At 46.9% G+C, this 24,851-nt stretch overlaps 1 protein-coding gene across 1 annotated transcript; it reads left to right on the top strand.

Annotated features, from left to right (window-relative positions):
* The first annotated feature begins 20,022 nt into the window (after positions 1-20,022).
* LOC135816918 (uncharacterized) lies at positions 20,023-20,992 on the top strand. Its single transcript, XM_065330022.1, has 2 exons — positions 20,023-20,667; positions 20,804-20,992. The coding sequence occupies exons 1-2, from the start codon at positions 20,023-20,025 to the stop codon at positions 20,990-20,992; spliced, it is 834 nt and encodes a 277-aa protein (XP_065186094.1).
* Positions 20,993-24,851: the final 3,859 nt, after the last annotated feature.

Below are 24,851 nucleotides of genomic sequence, written 5' to 3'. Positions count from 1 at the left end.
TGAGAGTCGCCGAAATCTTGCCAACAGGGGTGAGACTGGCGCCATCTGCGGTACGAACATCGTCAATGTCGTCAAGCAGGTTCTCGACAAATCCGCCTAACTGGTCAAGGTGTTGAGTGCCGATGGTATCAACGTCGCTACCAGTATCCGGGAGCCAACTAAGAGCAACGGGCTCTGGCTCGGTCACAAGCTGGGTAGCAACGGAAACTGTTGGGTCGTCCAACAGAGATGCTCGGTTGAGTCGCAAGTGTGCAATCTTGGATGACTTGTCCGGCTTCTTGGCAGGCCTGCGGCACATTGCCCGGAAGTGACCCATTCCATTACAGTTGAGGCACACTTTGTTGATCGCGGGACACGGCGATTTTGTGTGCGCTGTGCGTCCACAGTTACGGCACTTATCACGAGCAGAAGTGTGCTTTGCCTCAACTGGGGGCTGTGAAGCTGACTTCGCGCGCTGACAAGACGACTTCCTGGCAGCATTGACTTGGCCGGCGGTAGGGATGTGGTGGCAGGTCTGTGTGGCTGCCTCTTCTGCACGACACACCTTGACTGTCGCCTTCAATGTCAGGTCGGAGGTGGACAACAGTTTGTGACGGGTGGTGTCGTCCAGGATACCGATCATAATGCGGTCTCGCATCATGTCCGCGTGGACCCGTGCAAGATTAGTCTTGCACGTAGAACAGGCACATGCCGAACAGGCACGTGCCGAACAGGCACAACAGAACTCGTGTTCCACAAAATCACACGTGTTAAACAACTCCTTCAGGGAAGTGTGGAACCCGTCAAACAATTCCCCTTTCTGTTGTGTACTCTTATGAAATTCAATGCGGTCAAGTATCGGGTTTCTTTGTCGGCGAAGAAACAGCTGGACCGCCTCCAAGACGTAACACGCATCAGGATTGGTCGCGATGACAATGGTGCCCTCCCTGATAAAACGTCTGGGGTCTTCATCAAGGCACTGACGGATGGCAGATACCCTGGTTTCCTTTGACTGCGCTGTCAGGTGCTGGCACCGAGAGAAGTCTTCCCACAGTTCCTGCCAGGCAGCAATCTCTGACAGGGACGCGGAGGACAGCAGCATGGGTCGCTCCGCCGTGACAGGCTTTGGAGCTGGCGGTGCTGGCGACGAGCGAGGCTGACTCTGTTGAGTAAGACCAGTGATAATTGCATCGAGACGCTTCTCTCGTTCATTGGCTGCCTCCATCTGCTTTTTGAAGAGATCGGCAAGAGCAGCGATATCTGCGCTCGGCACACTTGGTGCAGCTGCATCTGACATTTAGGAAGACGGTCACGACTAGAGAAATAATTTAAATTCAATTGGACCTGCATGCCTCGTGCGAACACAACCGTGATGCACCACGGGCAAGAAAAACAATAGGAACGAAACTTCACTGTGCCATGTTATGTTCTCATGCACACCACTACTACTAGACAACAGGAACTAGTTTGGTGACAAGATAATAGAAACTAAATATTTACATTCTCAAGTGAAGAAGAAGAGCAAGCAGAAGAACACATGGATCCAGAATATGGATACGTGCATGTGTCCAATAGAAACATGACGTAATCACGTGAAGCAAGGCGCATAACGTAACAATACGCGTTATACGGGTGATAGCAACTTGAAGTACATGCGCAATACATCAGTAGCTAGCATGATACATCAGGGTGTGGAAGTGAAATAGGTGCACTTGAATAATACAACTAGTCCTAAACGGGACGGGAGACAAAGACGGCAGACGATGAAATACGACGGACACAAGACGGCAATTGGACAAATACAATAGAGACAAGATGAGAGAATGCGTATACAACGGGGACGATAAGAATGCATACGGTGGGGACAGAAGACGGTTTAGCGGCATGTACAATACATTCCAAGACAGCGCAGTAGCGTGTACCATGGGTCAGCAGCATGTACGACACAGAGACACAAAAGCAGCAGCATGTACGACAAATAGTTACACGTGCAACCTTCATGTACAATGAAGAGCTACAAGCGCAACCACATGTACAACACATGACAACGGAGTATTCGCTACCAGAAGACTCACATTGTAAGCGACAAAGATATTTCGAGAACACAGTGCACAACGGACTAAAACCACCATGAGTACCGAACACTAGAGTGGTGAAAGAACCACGCTCTACATTGACAACTCTCCCCTCATACTCACGACGCTTAGAATCCTCATGTTGCTTGTAGAGAGGACTGAGAGATTTGGAGCGATAGGAAGGGGCATCTGGGCAAAAAAAGCCTTACATAAAAAAAAAGCCTCCTCCCCACGGCTCCAAAACCCCCGAGCGCTCACATCGAGTCTGGCCTCCTCACTAACGTTCGCTGTTCAAAAACGAAAACGCTCCCCAGCTAGAGGTGCGAGCGTCGGTTCCGTACCAACCGCGGAACAAACAATTGTGACCTCCTGCGCCAAGAGATCATGAACTTCATGAAGCCGTAGGGTAGGAAACCCCCACGACTATAACAAAGTTGGTGCTCGACCGAAAACTCATGTCAACATCTACAGGACTCAGGCGTACACTGCAAAGACCAGCCGTATTGCAAAGCGACAGCCTCCTGATAGGTGATACAGCCAGCCAGAATGAGGCATCCTTCTCTAATTGTTCGAGAATTCGCCTGCTGTCCTGATCACGCAACATTTCAGCAGCCACGCTCGCCGCAGCCACAGCTTCCCTCCTTGGCTGCGCATGGGTCTGGGCCTTCCGCTCCTGCACGACGCCCACAATCACTGCCACCGGAGTAGAGGCAACGTGGTCACTCCCGGATACTTCACTCCTGTGACTCGGAGAGGCGGCAGGTCGAGAGGGCATATGCAGTGTCCCAAAGCAGCCACCCACAATACCCAGTACCAGAGAAATGCGGCGAGACTGCGACCGCTGGTGCGCAGACATAGCAACCAAATCCGGGATAGCCATCCCGCCATGCAAATATGGAGTCTCAACACCCTCCGATCACTGCCAGACAATGCGGGTTGCCCCACAACAACTGGGAAAAAGACCTGAGAGAGGCAAGTCTCCACAGGAGCAAGTACCTCCTCACCTAAGTCCATAGCTCAAGACAAGTATGTCCATGTGTGCGTTGAACCAGGTGTCATAGCAGCTTAAGCCGCATGAGGCTCAACAGCTGCAAATTCTTTTAGAACGTTCAGCTCTTGTATCCAGATGCAGCGTTGCTGGAAATTAGTAGGTATTCGTAGTTATTTGAGATAGTGGAGGGCACACCCTGGCAATGTTGTGAAGGACGGCGCATCGATTGAGGCTATTGAATGCATTCTGGGCATCCACCAACAACAAAGCCTCCGTTTTTGCATGCTGAAAAGCAATTTCCATTGCCTGGTGGATCGACTCAAGGCCCGTTGGGATCATAGTACAGGCCTGTTCAACGCCACACACCTCCATAATATCGGACCTCATTACACACAAAACCTTTGAACAAAATCGGCGAAATACCTCACCCACCCCGATAGGTCTAACTACAGGATTTGTGTTAAGCGCAATGAGACAGCAGGCAACATAGTGTGCCAACGACCCTTCCGGTAATTGGACTGTAAATATCATACCCATAAAATGGCTATGGAATCACATAAGTCAGTCGATGCACCCTTATAGCACATACACATTCTGCGCCAAGCGCCAGAGTCCAAACCAGACGGGCCCGCCGATCCACGGACCGCCAAGGAAGTTTTTCTGTATCAAGTCAATATTAATTAATACCGGCATAGTAAATTTCATTCACATGGCCCTGTGGTCCGGGAAGCAACACATCCGGAATAGGCACAGCAGGCGCAGGGTGTTTCTGACGCAGGATATCACCCACAACATAATCAGTGCCACCCACGGGCACCACATCATCCATAGCAAGAACCGGCGTAACAGACTGCTTCATCCTGCAAGAGCTGAGCATACGCATGGCCATCGTAACTCTGCCCTGGTCCATAAATTTGCCAAACTGGCGTGGTTGATCATCATCAAAACGACCCCCATGACCAGTCCTACCCGTTAAGCCGCGTCGGATCGTGTTGCCCTCATCGAGGAGCTCGGTAGGATTTCCATACTTCCATAACAAACGACGGCGCTCCAAGTGTTTGCCGCAATCCTTGGCTGCCATGGCACGCCCTACGCGTTGTAGAAATAGAGAGGGTAAAATGAAGAACCTATACAACGAATCAACATGCACTCCCTGAGAAAATAATATTGAATTTTTGTAGTTCTGTAGTGAGCACCCGAACAATAGTCTTGCCGGAGACCCCATTAGGCAGATCAAAAATGTTTTGTTGCCAACCAATTACCTAGTCCTTGACCTAGGCACGGATGACAGTATCGGATGGTATGACTGGAGGGTGTTGCTCTGCAAGGGGCGTTGAGACAGGTGCATTATCCGACCCCTTGGCAGAGCCTTCTCTATCCGGTACGTCAACACACAGAGGCTGCCAGGAACATTCAACATCCAGCAAAGTGCATCCACTGTCATTTTCGTGTGGTTCGCAGGAATCGGTCAACAACCTGGGGGAAACCGATACAGAGGCGCGGACGACATAATCGGGTGGTACACCTGAAGGATGTTCCCCAACAGGGGGCGTCGAGACAGGTGCACTAGCCGACCCCTTAGCAGGGTCTTCAGGATGGAGTGAGTCGCAGAGGCTGACAGGGACATTCAACGCTAGTCAAGGCGCAGGAACTGCCAGGTAGCTCATGTGGCGTGCAAGTCCACAACCTAGGGGAAACTGATACAGAAGCCGTCCGTGAACATGGTGCTTCACCATCAGGGCTCGCACCTCTCACCCTGGGGATAGGTACGGCGAAGGTAAAAGAAGCCATCCCCGAGCGGCCACCAGGCGGCTGCGGAGAGGAATACCCAGACAACGCGGTGACGGAAGCCCCAACACGGCCATCAGCCCGGGTAACGTTAGGAATCCCATCACCGGCACCAGCGCTCCCCATGATATCAAGCGAATGGCCGAGGGCCCTCTTGATTGGTGTGAATTGCCAGTGTGATTCAAGCCAGATGTGGATTGATCGAAGAAGGATAGATTTACCATCACCGTGGATAAGAGTAAGGCCCCTTGCACACTACGTACAAGTAAAAAGTTGCTTTTTAGCGTATTTGAAACTCGGATGTTGAGCAATAAATAAATGTAGAAGAATGTACGAAGATGTGTTGAAGTTAGGTGTCAGGATGTCGAATGTTTCAGTACTCTGTCAGTTTTGTGCCTAGTTATTGCACTTTCTGACTGTATATAGTATCATGTTACAGTGATGGAGAGTTACTCTTAACTCGTATCCATATGTCCTTTTCTCTTCTACATTTTTAGCGTATGCGTCACTTTAAAGCAAGTCCCGATCAGTTCCATTGCACACTTGAAAAGACGTTTTCGTTTTAATAAAATACTCATAAAATTTTATATGGCAACTGCCGCCTCACCGGTGCTGCATGGAGATAGTGCGGGAAATTTTAATTTTTTTTAAACTTTTCTCTCCGAGCTTGGTCTGCAGAAATGTTTGTCGAGTGTTGGTGAAATGCTATCACTTCGACATGGATCTGCGACTTCCCATCGAATGCCATGTCCAGGCCAACACTCCTAGCATACAGATTGAGGTCAGCTCCATGTGCTTCGCTTCCATTTCTTCTGTGCACTGGATTTTCGGCATCGTGTCACGCTCAGCAAGCAAACAAGATCGAGGCTACTACGGCTTGAACAACACAAGTTCAAGTACGAGAATTTCAGAAGCAGGCGAAAAGTCCAATGGACAGCTGAAATTGAAACACAGAAATCCACACAGCACCAAAGAGCAAAAACACCAACAAGAAGTTGAAGTCCGAAAGCGCGGGAAGACATAAAAGCTAAAAAGCTAAAAAGCAGCATTCCAACCCGTCCGAGATCTGAGTAAAACGTTTATGCAACTTTTTAGATTTCTTGCCATATGACGTCAGTCGAAATGGCAACTTTTACAGGAACGCAACAAAAAAACGGTGTTGTACGTAGTGTGTAAGGGCCCTAAAGGAACAGCTCACTACCTATCTCGAATCAGCCTAGCTTCTACCCACAAGCCAAATTGCCTATCGTAAACAACTCTCCACAGAGGATGCACTTGTCCTCGCAGTCAACAGATGGTCTCTAGCCACATCTAGACGAGAGTACACTGGAGTTGTGTTCGTAGACATTTCGAAAGCGTTCAACACGAGCGTCTTCTGACTCTTCTCTCTTGGCATATCTGGTACCCCACTCACTTGGTTTGACGATTACCTCTCAGGCCGCTTCCAGCAGATCAGAGTTCAAGGACATCTCTCTCCTGCCGTTTCTTGTTTTCGAGGTGTCCCACAGGGCAGAGTTCTTGGTCCCCTGCTATTTGTCTTGTACACTAGCACATTGAGCAAGATCCTGCCACTGGCGGTAAACCACCAAGAATTTGCGGACGACATTATTCTCGTCTGCTCGACCCTAATAATGTATGCCGAACCCTCAGCCACGCCATCACAAGCCTCGCCACCTGGCTAGAAGATATTGGTTTGCTGCTGAATGCAGCAAAAACTCAGCTTCTCTTCATAATGCCCCGTGGCGCAGATGATACACAGCCTGAGGTGTTCTGCCATGCTGACAAACTTGCTGTCACACCTTCAGCTAAGTATCTCGGGGTAATACTCGATGAGGAGCTGTCCTGGAAGCCCCACATTGCACACCTGAGCCGCAAGGCTGTTAGGACCATTGGCCAGCTCTGGAGGCATGGTCAAGGACTCAGTTTGCGTGCAAGACGCACTTGATTCCTTAGCATGCTCCTCTCTCAGGTATGCTATGGTTCGAATAGCTTTGTTCCTGGGCTTTTTGCTTAATTGCTTGGACGTCTGGAGAAGAGTTTCAAAGCCGGCATTCATGCAACCTTGCAATAGCGCTTTCTCATCCCCACCGTACCGCTTTTGTACTTCTTAGTATTGTCAGTCTGGGACACACATACACTCAGAAAGTCCTAATTTTTGTACACCACTGTATCAATGGATATTGAATGCATTCTGGGCATCCACCAACAACAAAGCCTCCGTTTTGGCATGCTTAAAAAAGCAATTTCCTTTCCTGGTGCATCGACTCAAGGCCCGTTGGGATCCCGGTACAGGCCTGTTCAACGCCACATGTGTGCATAATATCGGACCTCATTACAGACAAGGCCTTTGAACAAATCCGGCGAAATACCAACCCGATAGGTGTAGCTACAGGATTTTGTTTAAAAGCGCGATGAGACGGTTAGGCCTCGGTCACACTACGGCAAAATAGGTGCGTCAGTGTCAAAATCATGAGCTTTTCCATGGCAACTGACGCAAACGCGGGAAGTTTGAGCGTCAGACGCTGCTGCTTCTGACGTAGGGAAATCGGCTGCGTTGCCGCTGATGGGAGTGACGCTTGGCGGAAAACAGTGTCTTTCAAGTAAAATTAGTTTCAAGACAATTGCTCGAGTTGAGCAGTCATTCGACATTCGTCTCTTCAAGGTTTGTTTTGTTTCCTCTTTTTTTCGAAATGAGTTCGTGAACCTACGAGGCCAATGCTGCTCTGCTCCGAACCTTGCGGAAGAGTGAGGCGTTTTCTGAGAAGAATTTGATGTCGAGAAAGGACCAGTTGTTTGAGTGGGTCATCGGCCAACTGGAGCCTCTTGACTTGTGAGTGTTGTGTTGTCGTCAAGAGCCCCAAAAAGGACAACCAGTATGACGAAGTCAGGCGAAACACAGCTGCGATGCAGACTTTTCTTGCCTGATCCATGACACTACAACTGAAAATGGCTTCAAATTCGGAAAGAAACAACAATGATCATGCACTCGTGGACCTTTCGTCTTCTTGTAATCAAAAATCAATGACAAATTGGAAAAATTTGTCCGACATTTTTTTGTATAATAAGCAAAAGGCCGGTTTCCGTGGGAATCCGTGTCGTCATTGAGTTTCCCCGGTGATTTTGTGACGTAGACAAATGCGCCAGGCCGCGGCCGTCATCATGGTCATGAGCTGCAAAAAAACAAAAACACTGTGTGACCCCGCGTCTGCGTCAAGTGCTGCAACTTGACGCTGCGTCCAGCTTCAAACTTGCCGTAGTGTGACCGAAGCCTAAGCAACATAGGGTACCAAAGACCCTTCTGGCAATTGGACTATACATATCATACTCGTAAAATGGCTATGGAATCACATAAGGCAGTCGATCCACCCTCATAGCACGTACACATTCTGCGCGAAGCGCCAGAGTCCAAACCAGACGGCCCGCCGATCCACGGACCGCCAAGGAAGTTTTCTTCATCAAGTCAATATAGAAACCGGTATATTAAATTTCATTCACATGGCCCTGTGGTCCGGGAAGCAACACATCCGGACTAGGCACAGCAGGCGTAGGGTGTTTCTGACGCTGGATATCACCAACAACGTAATCAGTGCCACCCACGGGCACCACATCATCCATAGCAAGAACCGGCGTAACAGACTGCTCCATCCTGCAAGAGCTGAGCATACGCACGGCCATCGTAACTCTGCCCTGGTTCATAAGTTTACCAAACTGGCGTGGTTGATCATCATCAAAACGACCCCCATGACCAGTCCTACCCGTTAAGCCGCGTTGGATCGTGTCGCCCTCATCGAGCAGCTCGGTAAGATTTCCAGCTTTCCATAACCCAAGTGTTTGCCGCAATCCTTGGCTGCCATGGCACACCCTACGCGTTGAAGTAATAAAGAGGGTAACATGAAGAACCTATACAAGGAATCAACATGCACTCCCTGAGAAATATTGAATTTTCGTAGTTCCGTAGTGAGCACCTAAACTAAAGTCTTGCCGGAGGCCCCATTAAAATAAAATAAATAAATTATCGTGCCCGTTCCCGAAGGGCACTCGCGACGGCTGGTAACACCCGGCAAACCCTAGCCGGAGATCAGGCAGGCACAGTGGGTTGGTCAAAGACCATGATCGATAGATGAGAGGTACCTGGTTCAAGTCCTGCCTGGGAGCATTTTTTCCAGCCGTGCTGCTACCCACAGTCAACTGGGAACTTGTGGGGTCGTTCTCGGCACTTGTGCCAGTGGTTGTGAGACTTATCCACTCAACCTCACCGTTATGCACTGCATCTGCCGCTAGGGTTTACCGGGAGGCCCCATTAGCCAGATCAAAAAGATTTTGTTGCCAACCAATAACCTTGTTATAGGCACGGATTACAGTATCGGATGGTATGACTGGAGGGTGTTGCTCTGCCAGGGGCGCTGAGACAGGTGTATTACCCGCCCCCTTGGCAGGGCCTTCTCTATCCGGTACGTCAACACGCAGAGGCTGCCAGGAACATTCAGCATCCAGCAAAGCGCATCCACTGCCATTTTTGTGTGGTTCGCAGGAATCGGTCATTAACCTGGGGGAAACCGATACAGAGGCGCAGGCAACATTATTGGGTGGTACTACTGGAGGATGTTCTCCACGGGGGGCGTCGAGACAGGTGCACTAGCCGACCCCTTAGCAGGGTCTTCACGATGGAGTAAGTCAACACGCAGAGGCTGACAGGGACACTCAACGCTAGTCAAGGCGCAGGCACTGGAAAGTAGCTCACGTGGCGCGCACGAATCAGTCCACAACCTAGGGGAAACTGATACAGAAGCCGTCCGTGAACATGGTGCTTCACCATCAGGGCGCGCACCTCTCACACTGGGGATAGTTACGGCGATGGTAGAAGAAGCCAGCCTCGAGCGGCCACCAGGCGGCTGCGGAGCTGAATACCCAGACAACGCGGTGACGGAAGCCCCAACACGGCCATCAGCCCGGGTAACGTTAGGGATCCCATCACCGGCACCAGCGCTCCCCATGATATCAAGCGAATGGCCGAGGGCCCTCTTGATTGGTGTGAATTGCCAGTATGATTCAAGCCAGATGTGGATTGATCGAAGAAGGATAGATTTACCATCACTGTGGATAAGAGTCATACTGTAGCTCAGTTAGTGAGAGCATTGCTCGCGAATAGCAAGGTCCCTGGTTCGAGTCCCGGTGGTGTGACTGATGATTTTTTCTTTCTTTCATATCTGGCAAGTATTGAGTTTCGGAGAGAAAAGAGCAGTATGTGGCATGTGGCCTCTAATTTCCTAATACTTTGAAATTCTCTATGAAGTCCAAATTTGAAACTACAGTCTCTAGTTTCTTCTCAACTTACAGATTTGATAGTTGTGTAAGGTTACTGAATATTCCGGCAGGTAAAGAGGGTATGTTGTTTTGTCTTAGAGTCCTGCAAAGAAAGATAAGGCAATACACTAAAGTATTCTTCTCAAAAATGAACAACACACAATAGGGATGTGAATGTAAACCTGTTGGTTCATTAGTCCGTAGTATTGTTCAAGGAAATGTGTTCCTCTCCATCACTGTAACATGATACTATATACAGTCAGAAAGTGCAATAACTAGGCACAAAACTGACAGAGTACTGAAACATTCGACATTCATTCAAAACATTCATTTGTTTTGTAGTCAACTAGTCCATCACAATGTCATGCATGAGGAGTACTGTAGGAGTTTGACTTTCGGCTTGTACAATTCGTTTTCGCAAAGCTTCCCTTTCTTTACTTATCTTTGATATTTATGACCCACCCAAGTTGGGTGGTGTGCTGCTTTGCTGCTTCGAATTGTAGTTAGACCGCTTTGTCAAATATCGTACTGGTCTCGTCATCGTCCAGTAACAATCGACATTCTTTGTTCCGTTGGGACTGTAGCTTTTGCTCGTTTTCGTTGCGCTTGCCTTCCCCTCTTTGGTCTTTCCATAACCTTGAACCTTCCAAGTTGGAAGGCTGTCGGTTAGCGCTACGGAGATGTGTTGAAGCTAGGTGTCAGGACGTCGAATGTTTCAGTACTCTGTCAGTTTTGTGCCTAGTTTTTGCACTTTCTGACTGTATATAGTATCATAATACAGTGATGGAGAGTTACTCTTAACTCGTATCCATAAGTCTTTTTCTCTTCCACATTTATTTATGGCTCAACATCCGAGTTTCGAAATGTGTTCCATTGATCATTAGCCTTAAGCTTATTTTTAGAAGTTCCAGTACGTTGTTTATATCATACTGTTGAATATTTCAACTTTGTTTAGTCACTTGATGGCTTCAGTCCCGTAATTTTCACCAATGACCGGAAAAAGGTAATAATATTATATTCTGTAAACATAATATCATACACCTGAACATCAAACAAGTTGCCATAGTTTGTGGTGATACCTGCTTCTTTTCTTTCCATACCTCTAATTGGAAAATGCCTCTTCAATGTACATTTGTTTCGTCTTTAGTCATCTGTGTCCCTAAGGAATCAAAAGCTAAAGAGGAGCCGAGCAATTAGTGGCACCTCGCTTACAAACACTCATGGCTTGCATAATGCATCATAATAATTATTATTAAGATTGTCTGCCCCCTAAAATTTCCCCTTTGACCAGTTTTAAAGGCGAATTTAAGCAAACAGTTCTGTTTCACTGCAGCGGGATTCCATTAGCGTCATATTGTATTCTTTAGAAGCTTATCTCTGGCTCACTTTTTATCATTCACTATCTCACTTCTGCACGCTTACAATCAGATTTTCACACGCAGACCTGTATGTCTTTTGTCTCTTTCTTTGCTCACCTATTGCTCATCATTTCTTTTGCAGATTTGGTATGATGGAAAGTTGGGAAGCCCCCTCGATAGTCGAAAGCCTTTGGGGAATCCTTGTAATTTGCAATTTTGTTATTATTTTTACAGGCGTCTTTTACACAATGGTTTAAAATGCAATAAATCATACATTGGAGAAAAAATCAGAAAATGCATGTGTAAAATAAAGAATTTCAAACCCTAACCAAAAAAACTTCAAATCAATAATTTAAACTCGGATACTGAGCCCCCCCCCCCCTCCCCTGGCCGTTTATCATCTTGTTACAGTCGTGGATAGTTGCTGCATAACTCGTTCTCATGTGTTTCTTCTCTTTTTTTTTCAAATCAATAAACTCAATTCAAAAGGAGAAAAACAATAACAAAACAAAAAAACCTTTACACTTATTAATAATATTCAACTCGGATGGTGAGCCAATTAAATTATGGTGGAAAAGGACAAGGAAAAAATGTCACGAGTTATGATTAACATTCCACCACCATAACCAGATATTATACAGTCAGCAAGTGCGACAAAATGGCACAACACTGACAAGGAGTACTGAGACATTCGGAGACCTGACACCTAGCTCCAACACTTCTCCAAGGCGCAAACCAACTTTCCAGCTTGGAACTTTCCGACCCTGAGCCTTCAAAGTTGGAAGGCTTTTGGTTTGCGCCTTGGAGAAGTGTTGGAGCTAGCTGTCAGGTTTCCGAATGTCTCAGTACTCCTTGTCAGTTTTGCGCCATTTTTCCGCACTCGCTAACTGTATAAGATCTGGTTACGTTGATGCACAGTTAGTCATAACTCGTAAAATTTTTACATTCTCCTTTTTCATCATTTATTAACAAGAACACCGATACCTTCGTCCAGAAAAATCAAAAACAAGCAAAAAACTTGATAAACAAATAAACACAGTATAGAAGATCAGAAAATTGCGTAACAAGACGAAACTCTGCCACCACGACGGAACTATCCACAAAACGCTGGACGGGGAAACCCCGACGAGAACGAGCACCACTGATACAAAGAATACTGGATCTCAGTAAGGAGAAAGAGAGACGGGTTCGCAGCAGACTCATGTGTCGTCGCGCGCGCGCGCGCGCGAGATACGAACTACCTCTCCATTAGTCCCGCCATACAAACAAAGGGTCTAGTTTTATAGTTGTTCTCGGTTTGACCGAGAGAACTGAACTCCCACAAGACAAGACCAGATAATATAATGTGGAGACGTGGACAAAGTGGGGAAAAAGTGGGCGATGGAGACCAAAGAGGTGCTCAAAAGTGGTACGTGGAAGTGAAATAGGTGCACGTGAATAATACAACTAGTCCCGAACGGGACGGGAGACAAAGACGGCAGACGATGAAATATGACGAACACAAGACGGCAACTGGACAAATACAAGACAAGATGAGAGAATGCGTATACGACGGGGATGATATGAGAAAGAATGCATACGGAGGGGACAGAAGACGGTTCAGCGGCATGTACAATACATTCCAAGACAGCGCAGTAGCGTGTACCATGGGTCAGCAGCATGTACGACACAGAGACACAAAAGCAGCAGCATGTACGACAAAGAGTTACACGTGCAACCTTCATGTACAAGGAAGAGCTACAAGCGCAACCACATGTACAACACATGACAACGGAGTATTCGCTACCAGAAGACTCACATTGTAAGCGACAAAGACGTTTCAAAAACACAGTGCACAACAAACTACAACCACTATGAGTACCAAAAACAAAAGGGGTGAAAGAACCACGCTCTACATTGACAACTCTCCCCTCATACTCACGACGGTTAGAATCCTCATGTTGCTTGTAGAGAACGCTGAGAGATTTGGAGCGATAGGAAGGGGCATCTGGGGAAAAAGCCTTACATCAAAAAAAGCCTCTTTCCCACGGCTTCAAAACCCCTGAGCGCTCACATCGAGTCTGGCCTCCTCGCTAACGTTCGCTGTTCGAAAACGAAAATGCTCCCCAGCTAGAGCTGCGAGCGTCGGTTCCGTACCAACGGCAGAACAAACAATTGTGAGCTCTTCCGCCAGGAGATAACGAACTTCATGATGCAGTAGGGTAAGAAACCATACAACTATAACAAAGTTGGTGCTCGACCGAAAACTCATGTCCACATTTTTTTACTAGAGCCACGTAAACCCGTTACGTGTGAGCCATGAATAAGGGGAGTGGTGGCGTGGTCTGGGATGCTCTGCCGACCTCGGGTCTCGGCTTCATCACAACCAGGCGCGCCAATAGCAGAGCGAGGGAGAGAGAGAGTAAGTTACATTTATAATGACAGGTAAGTCCAACAAATGAGGACTGAGACCTCTACAACAGGATTTTTACGCCTGAAAGCAGGTGCATGATTTAACAAGCAGGTTGTCAGTCTAGATTGTATGCGCAGATGGAGAAAAAATGCGCAGAATATTTGTAATGAGATGAAAAGCAGAAATAATAAGAAAAGATGAAATGAAAGCCTGCTCACAACCCCGCCCAGCCTTGCGAACTGGGTTAGGTGGATTAAGAACCCGGTTCAATGCTCGAGCAAGCGCTCTCCACTCAAGGTGTTCACAGCAACTGATAGGAACTCATATGGGGAAATTGTAGAAAAGAAGAGAGAGAGAGAGAGAGAGAGAGAGAGATAGAGAGAAAGAGAGAGAGAGAGAGAGAGAGAGAGAAAGAGGGAGAGAGAGAAAGAGAGAGAGAGAGAGAGAGAGAGAGCGGGGAGGGTTGGGGAGTAAGAGAGGGGGAGAGAATAATAGTATAATTATATAATGCGTAAGGGGTGCACATTCAGCACATATACAGGACTCATGCGTACACTGCAAAGGCCAGCCATATTGCAAAGCGACAGCTTCCGGATAGGTAAAACAGCCAGCCAGGGCGAGGCACCCTTCTCTTATAGTTCGAGAATACGCCTTCTGTCCCGATCACTGAACATTTCAGCAGCCACGCTCGCCACAGCCATAGCTTCCCTCCTTTGCTGCGTACGGGTCTGGGCCTTCCGCACCTGCACGGCGTCCACAATCACTGTAACAGGAGTAGAGGCCACGTGGTCACTCCCGGACACTACACTCCTGTGACTTGGAGAGGCAGCAGATGCAGTGGCTCAAAGCAGCCACCCACAATACTCAGTACCAGAGAAATGCGGCGAGACTGCCACCGCTGGTGCGCAGACATACCAACCAAATCCGGGATAGCCATCCCGCCATGCAAAATATGGAGTCTCAACATCCTACGATCACTGCCAGACAATGCGGGTTGCCCCACAACAACTGGAAAAAAACCTGAGAGAGGCAAGTCTCCACAGGAGCAAGTACCTCTTCACCTAAGTCCATAGCCCAAAACAAGTATGTCCATGTGTGCGTTAAACCATGTTTCATCGCAGCTTAAGCCGCATGAAACTCAACACCTGCAAATTCTTTTAGAACCTTCAGCTCTTGCATCCACTCATCCACACGCTGAATTGCAAAATCACGACAGAAAGCAGAGGTGCCCAGCCCAGCACCAAGGTAACGAATACCATCCGTCTTCACGACAATAGCCGTGTCTCCAAAGTACTCGCTGGCAGCCACCTCAAGCCCAGGCTTCACAAGCAACTGAGTTTTACTTTTATTTATAATGTATCCATAATCTTCACTATGAGCTTTTAAATTATCATACCACACTCGGACCGGATCAAACTTCCCCGCTGCGGCAAAGTCGTCCGCATACCATCTTTGGCAGACTCTATCTGCACAAGCAAGCAACGATTAGACCAAAGGTTTCAACGCAACAGCGTATATTGCCATTGATAAAGGATCACCCTGTGTGGTTCCCTCGTGAGACAGGATGCTTCCACCTCCAGATACATGCAGCGATGCTGGAAATTAGTAAGTATTTGTAGTTATTTGAGATAGTGGAGGGCACACCCTGGCAATGTTGCGAAAGACGGCGCATCGATTGAGGCTATAGAATGCATTCTGGGCATCCACCAACAACAAAGCCTCCGTTTTGGCATGCTGAAAAGCAATTTCCATTGCCTGGTGCATCGACTCAAGGCCCGTGGGGATCCTGGTACAGGCCTGTTCAACGCCACACGACTCCATAATATCGGACCTCATTACAGACAAGGCCTTTGAACAAATTCGGCGAAATACCTCACCCACCCCGATAGGTCTAACTACAGGATTTTTGTTATGCTCAATGAGACGGCAGACAACATAGGGTGCCAAAGACCATTCCGGTAATTGGACTGTACATATCATACGCAAAATATGGATATGGCATCACATAAGTCAGTCGATGCACGCTTCTAGAACGTGCACATTCTTCGCCAAGCGCCAGAGTCCAAACCAGACGGCCCGCCGATCCACGGACCGCCAAGGAAGTTTTTCTGTATCAAGTCAATATTCATTAATACCGGCACAGTCAATTTCATTCACATGGCCCTGTGGTCCGGGAAGCAACACATCCGGACTAGGCACAGCAGGCGCAGGGTGTTTCTGACGCAGGATATCACCAACAACGTAATCAGTGCCACCCACGGGCACCACATCATCCAAAGCAAGAACCGGCGTAACAGACTGCTCCATCCTGCAAGAGCTGAGCATGCGCATGGCCATCATAACTCTGCCCTGGTTCATAAATTTACCAAACTGGCGTGGTTGATCATCATCAAAATGACCCCATGACCAGTCCTACCCGTTAGGCCGCGTTGGATCGTGTCGTCCTCATCGAGGAGCTCGGTAAGATTTCCGTCTTTCCATAACATACAACGGCGCTCCAAGTGTTTGCCGCAATCCTTGGCTGCCATGGCACGCCCTTTGCAATTGCATTGTAGAAATAAAGAGGGTAAAATGAAGAACCTATACAAGGAATCAACATGCACTCCCTGAGGAATATTGAATTTTCATAGTTCCGTAGTAAGCAACTGAACAATAGTCTTGCCGGAGACCCCATTAGGCAAATCAAAATGGTTTTGTTGCCAACCAACAACCTTGTTATAGGCACGGATGACAGTATCGGATGGTATGACTGGAGGGTGTTGCTCCACCAGGGGTGTTGAGACAGGTGCATTCCCCGACCCCTTGGCAGGGCCTTCTCTATCCGGTACGTCAACACGCAGAGGCTGCCAGGAACATTCAACATCCAGCAAAGTGCATCCACTGTCATTTTTGTGTGGTTCGCAGGAATCGGTCAACAACCTGGGGGAAACCGATACAGAGGCGCGGACGACATAATCGGGTGGTACACCTAAAGAATGTTTCCCAACAGGGGGCGTCGAGACAGGTGCACTAGCCGACCCCTTAGCATGGTCTTCACGATGTAGTAAGTCAACACGCAGAGGCTGGCAGGGACATTCAACGCTACTCAAGGCGCAGGCACTGCCAAGTAGCTCATGTGGCACGCAAGCATCAGTCCACAACCTAGGGGAAACTGATACAGAAGCCATCCATGAACGTGGTGCTTCCCCATCTGGGCGCGCACCTCTCACAGTGGGGATAGGTACGGCGATGGTGGAAGAAGCCATCTCCGAGCGCCCACAAGGAGGCTGTGGAGCGGAAGACACAGACAACGCCGTGACGGATGCACCATCACGGCCATCAGCCTGCGTAATGTTAGGGATCCAATCACCGGCACCAGGCTCAACAGGCGTCAGGAAACCAAGAAAAGAAGCCGTACAGGAGTTAGTGTTACCATTTGTATCAGCACTACATGTAGCGGCATTAGTGGTTTGCCGAACCCTCGGGTCCAGCACATTAGTTTGAAACCTTGCTATTCTGGATCCAGGAATGCGGTTGGAATACTGCCCTTCCCGACCAGGGTAACAGTCAAATTACGGATTGCCGCTTGAGGCACACACGCAGCGAACACACGTGCCCCCTTTCGCACAGCCACGAGAAACCATTGTTGATTACCAAATGCAGCCACCAACAGCAATGCGCACAGCCCCAACAGAGGAGAAGTAATGATCCTGCCAAACGCACTGCAGAGCCATCGGAATGGCCAAAACAGCTGATAGAAAAGAATTTTACTTTGAAACTCGACGGGTGTTCGCAAGCCCAGTTGAAGCCGGAAGCCAATTAGATCGAGAAAGGAGCAGTGTGACGAAGGCACCAATCTCGTGGCAGTTTGACCAAATAAAGATAAATTAGATTTGAAGTAACCGTGGTGAAGAATTTGCAAGAGTGATGAATAGTAATAATGCTGGTATCAGAATGACGAAGCGAGCGGCAATGAAACCATACACGCTGTCGGCCGCCCCTGCAGCCGACCACGCCGCACTGCCACTTACACATGCAAGGCCAAGGAGCGGCCCATGTTGCGAACAAATGTAAAGAATGTTGACCAGGGGCGAAGGAACGAAGCAGAGCAAAGTGGTATTTTTCTGTGTATTTTGTTTCACTTTAATGTGCTGTGATCTTCATGGTTGCACCTTACACCAAGGCTGCTTTCTAAACAGTTGGTTCATACCTGGGTTTTGGGCAAACTTGACAAGTGCTGGCCTGCAGTGGTGACAGGATCCTGCACATTCCAGTCATGTAGGCATGTATTGAAGTCACCAATCTGCATGATTTGCGCATTGAGGGACACAATTCTACGAGCATAGAGAAAGTGTTCTAATGTATCCAACAATATAATTACCTACTGTGAACCCGGAAAGGTTTGTGCCCGCTTTAGTTCGAATTGCGATGACAGACCATTTTGCGCCCGTAAATGTTTGCCATTGGTGGATTTGATGAATGACTCGAGTCTACAGTTTCATGTTTACACCAACTTACTTTAGCAATTTCACACCCATTGTGAAAATGTCCAACGCTTCACAATCGCCAAGGTTTCTGTGTTTACAGCATACTCTGATGCGGGGTTGTAATCAAGCAAAGATGCACGTCGGATAGTTTGAGATCCTTTAAAAATGCAGTCTATTTAAACATATAATATTTAAACAAACGGCGAGGAGACAATATTTTGATAATCGAAATCAAGTATGGATGATCCCATGAGTACAAGGGGCATACCGCGGAATATTTTCCTTCCTTATGTATTTAGTTACAGTTTATTGAGTTCAAGTAGATAAACACAACTTGTGCTTTGAAGTACAGTAGTATATTAATTTTGCTCGTCAGCGCGTGGAATAGACGTTACATGGAGCGGAATCTGTGGAGCTGCCGTTGAACCGAACTTCCATGACAAGTTTAGACTAGAGATAGGAGTAAGTGCTATTAATGGGTACTGTACATGATGCTTTACACATGCAGCTAAGAATTCTAACTCACCTTTTAGGTTTAGGACTTTAGGTGCATTTTGAAGTGCATAATTTATCAGTTACGGAGGAAACTGTCTGCTGATATACATCTACATATACAAGTGTGCCATTTCGAAGTAAATTGTAATTCGTTCTTAATTCGTTCTAGATACTCCGCGGCCTATTCTTCTAAAATTGTAATGATGATGCCAGTCGCTCTTCTTTCCTATCGTTGGCTTTTCATGTATCAATTTTGCTCAGTGTTAGGACAATAACTTGAATAATAACGTCATGCATTGACAGTACGAATATACTATTGCATTGTAAGCGCATAGTATAACAAATTTTAAAAAAAGTGCACGTAAGTATTCTTGAAACTCGGATGTTGAGCCATAAATAAATGTAGAAGAGAAAAGGACATATCGATACGAGTTAAGAGTAACTCTCCATCACTGTAACATGATACTATATACAGTCAGAAAGTGCAATAACTAGGCACAACACTGACAGGGTACTGAAACATTCGACGTCCTGACACCTAGCTTCATCACTTGTACAATTCGTTTTCGCAAAGCTTCCCTTTCTTTATTTATCTTTGATATTTATGACCCACCCAAGTTGGGTGGTGTGCTGCTTTGCTGCTTCGAATTGTAGTTAGACCGCTTTGTCAAATATCGTACTGGTCTCGTCACCGTCCAGTAACAATCGACATTCTTTATTCCGTTGGGACTGTAGCTTTTGCTCATTTTCGTTGCGCTTGCCTTCCCCTCTTTGGTCTTTCCATAACCTTGAACCTTCCAAGTTGGAAGGCTGTCGGTTAGCGCTACGGAGATGTGTTGAAGCTAGGTGTCAGGACGTCGAATGTTTCAGTACTCTGTCAGTTTTGTGCCTAGTTATTGCACTTTCTGACTGTATATAGTATCATGTTACAGTGATGGGGAGTTACTCTTAACTCGTATCGATAGAGACCTTTCGATAACGATTTTCGTACACCATTTACGTAGTGCGGGAACGAGGTTACGAAGATCTTACGGAAGTTCGTCTGATCTGGACGGAAAAAGCCACTTTCAACGAATATTGCTTTCGTTCTTGTTTGGCGGGATTTGTTTCAGATTTTTCAGACTTTTCCCTCTACTCTTTCTCTTATCCCTAACCGTAAACGTGTCAGTGTACTATGGCTTCAAATTTACCTGCACCTGTTCCTCCGACACCTATTACACCGGATAGGCAACGGATAGTTTGGGACTCAGGCATGGACTTGGTCCTGCTCAGACAGATTCGTGGATCAGGAAATCCTTCTGTCCGTGGTTCGTCGGTAATGGATGATGTCGTGGTTGAACTATCCTCACAAGACCGGCGATTCGGCAATTTAAAAAAGAAAGGCGCTTCAGATAGGCTGCACCTGCTGATGTCGAAGCAGAAATCCAATGATAGCAAAAGCAAATCGGCCTCTGGTATTGTAGAGGACTTCTCCGAAGCAGACGTGCTTCTAACCGAGCTACAGGAGCTGAAGGCCGAGAAGGAGCAAGCCGCAGTGGCAGTGGTGACAGCCAAGCATGCGGAAAAGGCTGTGGCCGAGCAGATGCGAGCCGATGCTTGTAGGACCCTTTCGGAGAAATCTTCAGCGGAAGACCGGCCCCAGAAAACCAAGCGGAGCAGCACGTACGATCAAGCGGATCCTATTATTACGTACCTCGAGAAGAAAAATGATGCTCTTCTCAAGATTGAGGAGAGAAAAGTGTATTTGGAGGAGGAGAAGTTTGCTGCTTCTCATGGTGCAAATGCAGTCGCACTGGAGGAGCGAAGACTCGCGCTGCAGGTATGACCCATTTTTACTTTCATGCTGTATAGAATAAATTTCTAGAGAAAATGCTTCAAATTGTTCATGTGTTCAATTGTTTTTTTGTTTATTGAATTTTCTGATTTCTGTTGGTGATTCTGTTCATGTTACCCAGGAGAGGGAGATGGCCCTGAAGGAAGAGGCTCAACGGGACGAGCTTGCGTCAAAAAAGAAAAAGGAACAAGAAGAGAGCAAGAAAGCAGAAGATGACCGTCAAGATCGCAAGCAAAAGGCAGAACAGGACCGCGAGGAACGCAGTATGTTTCTGCGGCTAATGGCAGCCACTGTCAAAAAAATGCAATAGCTTTTTCACTTCTTCACGAAGGAACAGCCCTTGCTTTGTAGCTTATCCACTAGTCCCGCTTTCACCCAGCACTTCACAGTTGTATACCTGTAACCATTCCAATGTTAACGTCATTCTAACCAGTGTTATCAATGCCTTTTGACCAATTTCACCATGGAATTTCATTGAACAGATATAACAGAGTCTTCACCATTCCATAATTGAATGAATGACTAAACGTAGTCTGTTTTTAAAACTGCTAAGTAGAGGGAATATCCACAGCCAAGATGTTTACAGTTCTTTCATGGTCTAAGTGTTTGTTGTAAAATGGAGAGATGGCACAGCAACAGAATGATGTAGTGCTGACATCATTGTAGATACTCTGCTAAGGTAGGTGGAGATAAGTTGAAATACTTTGATGTCTTGTTGCCTTCTCGGCAGATGGTACGGCAATTTGTGAGGAGTGCAGACACCTTGTAGTAGGCAGCAACGGGCTGAAGCATGATCTTCTGCTGCTTCTTGAAATTATTGAACGCCCACTGTGCAACGACATCACCAAAGCTCAATTCCACCACCATACGTGCAGAATTCATAGCTGTATTGAATTCTTGTTGCTCAGCTGTTAACGCAGCTCCTTGATAGCCCTTCATAAGAAACGGCGACAGTGGGTATGCAGGATCTCCATACAGTGCACATGGCTGACCATTTGGTTTCCTGGCAAACTGTTGCAGCCTAGGCAGCAAACCACTTTCCAAGAGAACACCTGAGTCGTGCCGTCTGCCTTCAACGGGACCAAATAAATGGCAAATCAAGCCATCTGGTGTGACACAGGACTGGAATTTGAGGGCATGAACCCGTTTATGTCCATTGTAGAACATGCGCTGGTGAATAGACGGCTTGCAAACACTCCTAACTGTGCCATCAATGAAGCCCCATACATCCAGTGGCACACTTGTCTTTCGTCGGACTGCCTGGCAATACTTGGCAAATCTGGCAGGTGTCAGGAACTGGTGGGTAAACGGATCAGTCAACAAACCATCCCAATTCCTGAAAATCCATTGCAGGGTGATATTGAACACGATGCTCAGTGATGGTTTGGACCTCCCAAATTCTTCGCACATATCACCAAGAGTGTTAGGATACGAAAGACGCCTCAAAACCACCAGCACCCTTCCAATCCTGTCCAACAGTGTCGTGACGGAGCACGAAACCTCGCTGGGAGGCTGAGCCGTTCAAGCAACTCCATAACCTGTGCTTTCGTGAAGCGATATCTGCGAGAACATGTCTCCTCATCAATTTTTTCAAAGTTTAATCGATTACCCACATGCTGAGGGAGATTCGCACAGGTATCTTCAGTTATGCAATGGATGAGAAGTAGGAGCTCCTCTTCATCCAACATTCCATTCTCGTGCTCAAGAAGGAACAGAGATAAAAGCATTTTGAATTTTTGATGATTGAGTCAGATCCTGGCTATAGCATATAATTACAGACCGGTCGTAGCTTGAGTGATCATGGAGTGGAGATAGGAGGAAATCAAAAAACCAGCGTGGGGAATAGAAGGGTGCAAAGTTCAGGTCATGAACTGCGCACCGCCGGTGAGAAATATGTTGCTACGACAACAACGCAACGAAATGTGGACATGCGAGCGAAACGAAAAATTTACGAAACTTCGGTACGTAATCCAGACCAAAGGAAAATTAACGAAAATCGTTAGCGAAAGGTCCGTGATATGTCCTTTTCTCTTCTGTAAGTATTCTTGTTCTGTATATTGTGCAAGCGCATGTGGTGTCTGGGTACTGGGTGTGTGTGGATCCAGAGTGTTCGACGTGCACTGGAGTACTGTCATCGTGCCAGGCACTGCCTTTGCGGCAGGGTCTGGTGCAGTGGCAGTGCACCAGCGTACATAGAACACCTAGGATCAAAGGTGGTACGAATGTGTACGAATGTATATGTTGGACTCAGTAGAGCGCCCAGCCCCTATATGATGTCCAACCCCTATATAGAGTCCATTGGTCCAAAATCCATTGTACAGAGTCCAAACTTGGAATCAACGTGAGCTCAAAGTTTAGATGGACATCACTCCCTGTATAGAGTCCAGCCAATTGGCTTCACCCCTATATAGAGTCCATTAGTCCAAAATCAACTGTACGGAGTCCAAACTTTGAAATCAACTATAAAGATTAAAGAGTCTTTGTGTGGACAACGCTCCCTGCATAAAGTCAAGCCAATTAGGCATCCCCTATCGAGTTCGAAATTAGCCATAGGATCTGCTGTAAGCAGTGAATATTAACCAGAAAACGGCCTGTCCCTTTAATCCTTTACATCATTCACTTCTCAAGATAAAAAAAATATGTATTGAGGCGCCACTGCAGCCACTTCATTACATGAAAAACCCTACAAACACCATCCTCAAATCAAGTGGTCTCTTCGCAGACGCTGCAAATGACAATATCTCAATCATGCAGTGTTGCCAAATTATTGTGCACGCACACACACATGCACACACCCACACAACGCCAAGAAAATACCGAGAAAAAAACAAGAATCGAAAGAGAATAATGGAGAGCCCAGGATTAATTATTTGGTTTCAAACTATTGCGCGCGCACGCACACACACACACACACACACAAACTTATACAACGCCAAGAAAACACCAAGAAAAGAGTAGAGACACAATACACACGCGACTCCAACAGCCATGCAAACGTCCACCCATTTACACGTAAAGTCAAGAGGGATAACAAAATAATTATACGAAACAAATGCATACAGGGACGGGTACACGCACGTTTACATACACGTAGTAGTGTAAGAGAGTAACATAGTGCATTGGTCAGCATAATACTAGCACATGCTGAGAGTGCAATAGCAAGCTTCACCATTGCTCATGGCCATGCAAATGTTCAGCAGCACTCACTTCCGCAAGCTTCTGAAGATCAGCACACCTGCAAGAAATAGATAGCACAAGGATACGCTTATTACCGTAATGATGCATGGGAGCACACAACCACCAAGGTCTCAACGAATGTGATGCTCAATGAAAATCAATCCACTCAAAGACCTGTGAACAGCTGTGGGGACAATAATCTATTAGTAATACGAGGAATAAGATCGTTTGTGCACACTCAAGACGCACAGACACACCAACATACATGTAGTGTACACAGTGTTTCACTTCACTGCAACTAAATTGAAATGAGATGATTTGAACAATCTGTACAGCGTTGCCGTCAGTCAGTCTTCCCCAAGATGGAAATGCAATGATTTGTTGGCACGAGGCAGTTTCACTGACACAATGTCATGTTTGTGACATCAAAACGGTTACTTCAGGGAATACGAGTATTAGCTTGAGAAGCTTTTCTTGTCATTGGCATACAAGCAATCCTCCTACTACTACTAGTACACTGGCACTGCGTTTGTGGATCCCATTGTATTTGACATCATACTAGAGGAAGAGTGTCGTGGAGTTTCACATAGTTATCACAGGGATAAAAATACATTTCTCATGAAATAATTATAATAATTGGTGATAGCTAGACGATCGCATACGATTGATGCAAAGTCCTTGCAGTCCTTGAGGGCTATTACGAAGTGGTTGATTACTTTTAGGGCATTCATTCAAGCAACATCAAACAAACGCGATACGCTCCTTGAAAATGGAAAAAAATTCAAGCATAACGACAGAACAGCAGACCAATCGAAACGAGTAAAAGCTTCCTTACCTCAGTCATCGTCCTGCCATGTAGTTGGACAGCCTTTTGACACGGTGGTACAGGGAGCTCTTGTCCAGTCAAACAGGGGTATCCTTTTGGCGTCGAACGAAAGAGAGTGTCAGTGTATCTGAATCGTCAGATTGGAACTGTGCTAAACTTTTCTCTT

The sequence above is a fragment of the Sycon ciliatum genome, chromosome 5 (genome assembly GCF_964019385.1).
Source record: "Sycon ciliatum chromosome 5, ocSycCili1.1, whole genome shotgun sequence".
In the NCBI taxonomy this organism is placed as follows: domain Eukaryota; kingdom Metazoa; phylum Porifera; class Calcarea; order Leucosolenida; family Sycettidae; genus Sycon; species Sycon ciliatum.
Note: the sequence above shows the minus strand (reverse complement) of the source record. Positions and strands in the feature narration are given on the sequence as shown.